An 8,917-nucleotide genomic window follows, 5' to 3' on the forward strand; every position below is an offset into this window, starting at 1 on the left:
CCTGTTTGGCATTGAGGAAGAGGAAGGTCTTGCTAGTGAAAAGTTCTTTACGTTCTGGCCTCTCTGTCAGGTCCACCTCATCCTTATTCAGACTGGGCTCGTCTATCTCTGGGAAGAAACTATTAAAACATACAAACAGTCATTCAATAACATTGAAGGGATAGTGTGAGATTTGGGCAATTAAAAAAATGTCATCAATTTCAGAATAAGGCTGTAACATAACAAAATGTGGAAATGCACTGTAGGTCTATAAAATGAGGCCTGGGTGAAGTGGCAGCTATTATTGTGTGGTTTGTGGAGGTGAGCAGCAGCCTTGTGTGTGGTGTCTCTTAGTACCTCTCAGCTTTTGGAGGTGGTTGTTTCTGTTGCAGGGCTTTGGTGAACTCAGTGAAAAACTCCTGCTTGACTATGGGCCGACAGCACAGCAACGCACAGATAGTCTGCATGGGGAGAGAGCACGTTCTGTATGTACAGATTAATTAACACACACACACACACAGTTTGTGGTCATGTGCTGACCTTGATGGTGACTTTAACAGTGGGCATGACCAGGTGAGTGCAGTCCTGTGTCCAGGTGTTGGTCAGCCGGCCACCCAGAAGCTGCAGGGTCTGAGACAGAGAGACCTTCCCTTCATTATCAACACAGGACGAGCACACCACCACAGTTATCTGCTGCACACTGGAGAGAGAGAGAGACATTTCAAAATATAGATCTCTAATTCATTTCCATCAAAATTCTTATCGTTGCATAAATGTGGGTGCACACCTGAATTTGCTGTGAAAGACCCCAAATGTCACTCTGTCCCCTGCCATCAGGCTGCGAGGGGAGTCTCCTGACAGACGCTCCTCGTTAACAAACGTGCCATACTTGGAACTGTCCTTCAAGGTCAGGGCCTGGCACACAACACAACAACGGTCTGTTGGTTACATCTACTTTATGAAAAAATCTCTTAACCAAACAATACAAGACTTGGATTTTGATAACCCATAAAAACAAGTGTCTCCTTATGTAACACATGCACAAAATTAGGCAAAAAACCCAGCTCTGTCTACAAGACAAGATTCATGCTGGCTAGTTAGGATGGTGAACAGTGCAAGAGCACCTTCTACTGTAAGGGAGAAATGACAGCATTTGATGGACTAGGGACAGAATGTAGGCCTGCTCACATTCTGCCTATATATTTTTCAGTGAAGTATTTAGGAGTTGTAGGGTAGTGCTCTGGTTAAGCGGGTGTGTGGGTAAAAATACAGTTATTACTAATAAAGAATGTCCCCCCCTTTCTCTCACCTGATCTGTAGCAGTGAGGTGAGCATGAGCCCGGCTGATGGACTGGTCATTGGGCAGGATGACCTCACAGTTCTTACGCCCCACCACATACTCCTTCTCTGGCAGGAGGTAGTGGGTGACACCTGGGACAGGATATGTCATGAGATTGAATCATAAGAAAAGTAATGTTCTTATTCAAAACAACTGGACGATGATTAAGGGTTTAATCATCATATGTTATGCGTTAGATAGAAGATTACCAACTGCAACAGTGTAGGACTGCACGTTAGCTTGCTAGCCAGTTGTTGGATGTATTGTGTCATAGGAATAATACTAGCTAGCTAATTAGATGGCTAGCTATCCAAAAACGTGTAATAGTTACTGTAATAGGTTTGATTCTCATCTTCTAAGCGCGTATTCTGATACTCCAAAGTACACTGAGAAACATAGCTAGCTAACATCTAGAACGAGCTGTCAAATGTAGCTAGCTAATGTTGTTAGCTGGTGAGTTGGTCACCCGCTATGGCTAAGATAGCTAACGTTACTGTAGCTAACTAGAGCTGGGCAAAACAAAAGTTACCTCCGGATTCTAAAAGGTTCAGTGTCCACATGTTATAATACACTACGAGCTATGGAACGAACCCCCGAGCATGTGCTCTTCTCTGTCAATAACTAGCTAAGTATACATCTACAAATAGTAAAATATCTCATGCGAGTTGCGTACAGTCAGCGCGAAAGTCCACAGCAACTTCCTTTCAAAATAAGAGTCCCAACTGTGGGCATTGACATTATGCTTTATGTAGTGACAATATCAGTGGGGTGTATTCATGGATGCCAAGGGAAGCCAGGCTTCCCCCAAAAATGTAAAGAAAAAAACAATTATGTATCTTTCTATCACACTGGAGAAAGCATCCGAGCGAGCGAAACAGCGCCCATCTGTCTCTGTATGTGTAGGCCATCTAACTAACGTTGTCTGATCGAAAATAGTATGACATCATTGTCGCCTGTATGGACTCCCTTGAAAAAGTATACAATAATAGCCAATGTTGAGCTAACTGAGCGAGCTCAACTGTGAATGGTGTCAAGGGAAACCCGTCTGGATTTGTCTTCACGCTAATCACATCACATGGAGAGCAATACCGAATTGGTCTTGTCTACACTTGACACTTACATGTGACTTCTGCTATCAGAATACAAAGCAAGCTCGCTACTGAGAGCGCATACAGTGGGGGACTTCATCAGCACTCCTCCCACAAGTCTCCAGAAAACGTGTGTTTTGGGACAGAGGTACCTTTTCATTATAACATTGGAGGAAATACATTCCTAGTATATGGGGAACATGTTTGCTGGCCACAAATGCTAACCAGCTAGTTAATATTAAGAAAAAATATTTTGGGGGGGCTCGAGTTATGCTATCTCGTTTGCAATCCCTTTAGCGTTGCTTGCTATCTTGCTGGCAAGCTACAGAGGTTAGCTGGCTACTTAGCTACAATAGTTCAAATCAAATTTTATTTGTCACATACACATGGTTAGCAGATGTTAATGCGAGTGTAGCGAAATGCTTGTGCTTCTAGTTCCGACAATGCAGTAATAACCAACAAGTAATCTAACTAACAATTCCCAAACTACTGTCTTATACACAGTGTAAGGGGATAAAGAATATGTACATAAGGATATATGAATGAGTGATGGTACAGAGCAGCATAGGCAAGATACAGTAGATGGTATCGAGTACAGTGTATACATATGAGATGAGTATGTAAACAAAGTGGCATAGTTAAAGTGGCTAGTGATACATGTATTACATAATGATGCAGTCGATGATATAGAGTACAGTATATACTATATACGTATGCATATGAGAAGAATAATGTAGGATAAGTAACATTATATAAGGTAGCATTGTTTAAAGTGGCTAGTGATATATTTACATCATTAGCTACTGCCATCAGTTGTTGTTGTGTTAGGGTGTGTTTGTAAATTCACTCTAGCTATCTACTCCGATTTCAGTGTACTCTCATCTGAATGTGCCAGAGCGCAGAATAATTTATGAATTTACCAATGCGCAACACTTGTTGAATATGACCAGTGTTAGTAAACTGAGGCACATTTTTTAAACTCAATTGTTGCCAGCAGCACAGTTAGTCAAAAACACTCTAGACAACATGAAAACAGCCTAACCACTTCTACTAGGGCGAGTAAAATGGTCAGAGTGAGGTGTTCTATCATTTGTGTGTGGAAGTAGCTAGCCAACTTTAGCCAGTTAGCTTGGGTGCTTGACTGCTGTTGTGAGGTCAGAATGCTCAGATCAACCCTACTCCTCAGCCAGTGTCCAGTGTGTGCTCTGAAATTATAAATGGCTCATTTGACAAATTCCAATACTTTGAATTTATGAAGCACAGAGCGTACTCTGGCACTCCAGAATGAATTGACGAACACACCCTTTTTATCATATTTAGCCTATTCCACCATCTGTAGAATGCATACTGGCATTTGAATATAGTGCGGGAACGGACACAATGTGGACATGGTGGACGCATTTAAATGTAAATGAAGAGGCATGACTTGTTCGGAATTCCATGATCAGAACTCCATTATCAGAATACAAAAGTTGCATGAACTGTCAAGTGTAGACACGGCTATTGACAGAAACAACTTGAATTGTTGCATCTCATTGTGTTGTTTTCCTCCGGTGGCTAGCTAGCTAAAATGGTCCCTTTTCTAAATTCGATTTGGACCTGTGATTTTACTTAATTCTCCGTACTGGCCAATGATTACGAAGGTGATTCTGATCCAGCCATAAATTCATACATTGTGCTCTTGGCATAAAATCACGGAAATTCGATATGTAGCTAGCTAGAAGTAGAAAGCTAACGTTAACTAACATTGCCCATGAAAGGAAGTAGGCTAGCGAGCATGCATTTTAGCCAGGAACCCTAGAACAACAAACAATAAAGGCATGTACTGTATGACAGAATCATAGACCGTTTCATCAACATGAAGAGAGGATTGCGGCATTATGTTTTTTCTACTTGCATGAATACACACACACACACACACAGAGGAATCAGAACCATGGACAGCCACATCATATTTAGCTTACGTTGATTGAACTAAATAGTTTTTGGTATCTTTAAGTTGTCACTGTATTAGACTAGGCAGAGGTGATTTGATGATGTTGAAATGGTGAAGTTGAAATGTTGCCGGAATAGTGGAGGCAGCTACTGTTTTCTTTGCGACTTGGGGTAACTTTCCAATAGTTGTTTAGTAGTCCGAAAATGTCGGAAACTTTAACTTGCTTGACCATGCTGTAGGTCATGTAACTGTTTGTTCCATGCAATATGCTTTGTGGACTTCACCGGACAGAGGTTGCTCTCTGTATAATGTTTCAGGTAATGCAGAATGCAGACTGTGTTGAAGTAACAATGTTTATTACAACTGCAGGGGCAGGTAAATGACAGGTTAAGGCAGGCAGGGGTTGATAATACAGAGTGGTGGGGCAAAGGTACAGAACGGCAGGAAGGCTCAGGTCGGTAATCCAGAGTAGGGGCAAAGGTACAGGACGGCAGGCAGGCTCAGGCAAACGGGCTCAGAGTCGGGACAGGCAAGGGTCAAAACCAGGAGGGCAAGAAAAAGAGAGACTGGGAAAAGCAGGAGCTGAGACAAAACACTGGTTGACTTGACAAACAAGATGAACTGGCAACAGACAAACAGAAAATACAGGTATAAATACACAGGGGATAATGGGGAAGATGGGCAACATCTTGGAGGGGTGTGGAGACAATCACAAAGACAGGTGAAACAGATCAGGGTGTGACACTGATTTTCTGATCAAACAAATTTATGAAGCACAGAGCGTACTCTGGCACTCCAGAATTAATTGACGAACACACCCTTTTTATCATATTTAGCCTATTCCACCATCTGTAGAATGCATACTGGCATTTGAATATAGTGCGGGAACGGACACAATGTGGACACATTTAAATGTAAATGAAGAGGCATGACTTGTTCGGAATTCCATGATCAAAGGTGTGGTTGAATTTATTCTGTCACTGTGTCTTCTTACTGTCTCTGCCTTTGGGCCTATATATCATGGTGGCAAGGCAGGTGAACTAACAGGTTACAGAGCAAACAAAGGTTGTAATATGGCTTTTTTTCCTGACTTGGCTTCCCCAGTGATTTTGCTCACGCACCACTCTACATGCACAGAAGAAGAACAGAAGGCATTTGAAACGTATCTGTTTATTTAAACATCGGGTACATGTAGGACCAAGGTACTAACATCTTGTGGATTAAAAATGTCCAATGTAACATACATGTATGAAGGAGAATCAACAATGCAGTGAGTCTGAATTAGTAACCCCTCCCCCAATGTTTCGGTGTCACTGTGCCATTAGCTGCTGTGGCTGTGTGAGTGGATTGTATTGCAGTAATTCTTATTCTTTGCTATGTTCATGGCCTTGACTTGGGAAGGAGCTGTTATTAGATTTGTTATCAATGTTCATAAACTTCATTTAATCTACTCAGTCTGCAACCCAGTGTCACAGGATGCTTCCGTTGAAGGAGAGACAGACCAAAACAAACACCCACAAAACCCAACACCAAACAGGCTACCTAAATATGGTTCCCAATCAGAGACAATGACTAACACCTGCCTCTGATTGAGAACCATATCAGGCCAAACACAGAAACAGACAAACTAGACACACAACATAGAATGCCCACTCAGATCACACCCTGACCAAACAAAACATAGAAACATACAAAGCAAACTATGGTCAGGGTGTGACACCCAGAGTTTGTAAGATTCAGGTTGAATGAAACAGACAAGAATCCCAGTTCACAATAGTCAAATTGTTTATTCACGAGAGCACTCTGAAGTCCATTATACAAAGACATCCATCCATGGAAACATAAATGTTATACAAGAATAAACCAAACCAATACCTGTATTTACATTCAAAACTCATCAATGACTGTTCTAGGCCTATATCCAATTAGAACTCTTCCTGTTAGGATTTTCATCATAATCTTCATGAAAGGAACAGTCTGTCTGAACATTGAAGATAGTCTCATCTAACATTGGCTCCTTGTGGTTAAAAGAAACAGAGCCATCTCCTAGGCCTTGAGATCTGTATTCGTCATTCCACTGGTCGGAGCTTGGAATCGGTCCATATCTGGTCACTGATCCATCTGGAGCTGTGTTATCGGCAATAAAAGTACAACATTCCGATCCAAATAGCACACACACCCCTCCCTTCTCAGCCAGTAGCATATCCAATGCTATTCTATTCTGCCATACCATCAAACTAGTTGCAGCTGTTTGTTCTGCTAACCCTTTTATCGCATCTCTAGTATAGTTGATGAAACACTGTTGGTTATAGTAGATATAATTGATCCAATTTACATTTTTATTGAGAGTTGACCACCAGAAGTTGCTTGATTCCAATCCAGCCAATATCTGATTCCTAACCTTGAACTCATCAGGCACCCCCCTTGGAACCCTAATGCTATCAATGCAAACTCTATTGTCAAAGGACCCTGACAGAGCACTCCTTCTCTCTCTTCTACCTAGCACTAGGTCTTTGTGTTGGATAAGGGTGAAGGCATGCCTAACTGTACCAATGCACAAATACCGGTCCAATTTGTAGGCAGGTTAGGCCACAACTTCATACCTCCACACAACCACCAGACATCCGCTCTAGGCCTTTTTATCTTACTAAAGTCCTTGGAACTCAACCACCCAGTCAGGTCCCTCATTGTCCCGTCGGTTGTAACATTCTCTGTCCTATTGCATGTTCTTAATTCCCCTACGTCCCGTCCGTGTGTGTTGTATCGAGCCATACAATAATAGTTTCCTCCTGCAACTGTGAAAGGGGGAAGTCTGGATGTAATGGGCACATGGGGATACAGATAATGCAGATCAGTGCAACTGTCATTGTCTGGCTTCCCTGCCTTCATGAACAGCTTTACCATACAGGCCATTCCCCTGGGTGAATTAATTCCATAGAGTGGAAAGGGGATGGTTGTCAACTGGGGTTTGGCTGTGGCGCAGGCATAACATTCTTCTTTAGCTACTGATCTAGCTGTATACTGAATCCATTCCAACCATAGGTTGGAATCCCCAAACCCAGTCTCCACCTTTTGTCTGAACTATCCGCACCGGTCCTTGGCTCTGGACGACTCCACGGGTAATGTCCGTTTTGTCAGGGGTACTGCTTGTATTCTGGCTGGCTGTAGAACTATCACCGGCTCTAACCTCTGCTACTCGGAATGGTACCGTAGTGTCGACCGAAAACTGGTCAAATCCAACATACCATAACCCTATATCCTCTTTCTTTACGTTTTTAATGGTGATTCGTACCTTTATGAAATACTTCCCTTGCTCCGGATTACAGTCAAAAACCCTCACCTTTACTATACTCCATCTGTTTCCATATTGGGTGTGTGGATTTATATACAAGGTAGCTCTCTCTCTCTGTGTGAGCTATGACCTGATTCCATGAACTACACGGGGACCTGCACAGATATCTTCCATAAAGGCTCATAGTTCTAGACTGCCAAGGGGTCAGAGACCCCATTTGGTCGACATAGAACTCAACTGAGACATCCTTCCGTAGCTCTACTCTCACTTCCTTTCTACCCAGATTAAGTGACCTTTTGTACTTTGGTAATACAAAATCCTCATCTTCTACACTATGGGTCAAGTTACCACCTTCTGCCTTCTCGGGTGGGTCATGGTGTATTAGGAATATGGCTCCCACAATCAGACAGCTCAGACTGACCAGCACTCCTTCAAGCCCCACCCCTTCCCAGAGAACATATCATCAGCCAGAGGCCAGCCCATACTTTCACTTCTATGAACGCACATAGGGAGGATGGTTTAGGGATTCTTCGTTAGAGAGATAACCCCCAAACCTTATTTGTATTTGGTTCTTCTCCTAACTCTGTGATTGTGTGATATGAACCAAGGTAGCTCTTTCAGCTATTCTCACCTCGAAGGCTGTCACCAGGAGCACTTGGTATGGCCCCTCCCACCGTGGCTGCTTCCAGTCCTTTTTATTTAGTGATTGGACCCAGACCCAGTCTCCTAGCTAAATCTTGTGTGTAACCTCCTACTGAAGTTCTCCTGTTGGGCATAAAATCTTTGACATACAGGTTTGGTTATTGAACAACCTCCTCATGTTTTCAACCATACTATTCTCTACTTCTATATCTGCTTGTTCCAATCGTCCTAATTCGGGCATCCTGTAGGGTCTACCATAGTTTCTCAAATGGGGATAACCCATCTTTATCTGGGTTTATTCTTATAGTTATTAACACAATAGGTAAACACTGTATACAATTTTTCCCTGTACTCATGTGCGTTTTTCTAAGCCTGCTTTCTATCTACCCTGGTGATTATTCTGTGCACAAATAACACATCTGGAACACATTTTTTAAAACTTTTTCTGGCTGCAGGGGCAGTATTGAGTAGCTTGGATGAAAAGGTGCCCATTGTAATCGGCCAGCTCCTCAGTCTCAGTTGCTAATATATGCATATTATTATTAGTATTGGATAGAAAACACTCGAAAGTTTCAGAACAGAACTGATATTGCAGGCGAAACCCTGAGGAAAATCAAAACAGGAAGTTGCTTCTATTTTGA

General features: G+C 42.4%; 1 protein-coding gene across 1 annotated transcript in view; it reads right to left on the reverse strand.

Annotated features, from left to right (window-relative positions):
- LOC135521746 (nibrin-like) overlaps positions 1-2,014 on the reverse strand; it is a 37,800-nt gene extending 35,786 nt beyond the window's left edge. The window contains exons 1-6 of the mRNA XM_064947441.1: positions 1,848-2,014; positions 1,289-1,410; positions 767-894; positions 520-679; positions 337-440; positions 2-119 (exon numbers count right to left, since the gene is read on the reverse strand). Coding sequence (XP_064803513.1) covers positions 2-119; positions 337-440; positions 520-679; positions 767-894; positions 1,289-1,410; positions 1,848-1,878 — 663 coding nt within the window. The 5' untranslated portion in view covers positions 1,879-2,014. The remainder of the gene's footprint in view (position 1; positions 120-336; positions 441-519; positions 680-766; positions 895-1,288; positions 1,411-1,847) is intronic.
- Between the last annotated feature and the right edge of the window lie 6,903 nt (positions 2,015-8,917).

This window comes from Oncorhynchus masou, chromosome 30 (genome assembly GCF_036934945.1).
Source record: "Oncorhynchus masou masou isolate Uvic2021 chromosome 30, UVic_Omas_1.1, whole genome shotgun sequence".
In the NCBI taxonomy this organism is placed as follows: domain Eukaryota; kingdom Metazoa; phylum Chordata; class Actinopteri; order Salmoniformes; family Salmonidae; genus Oncorhynchus; species Oncorhynchus masou.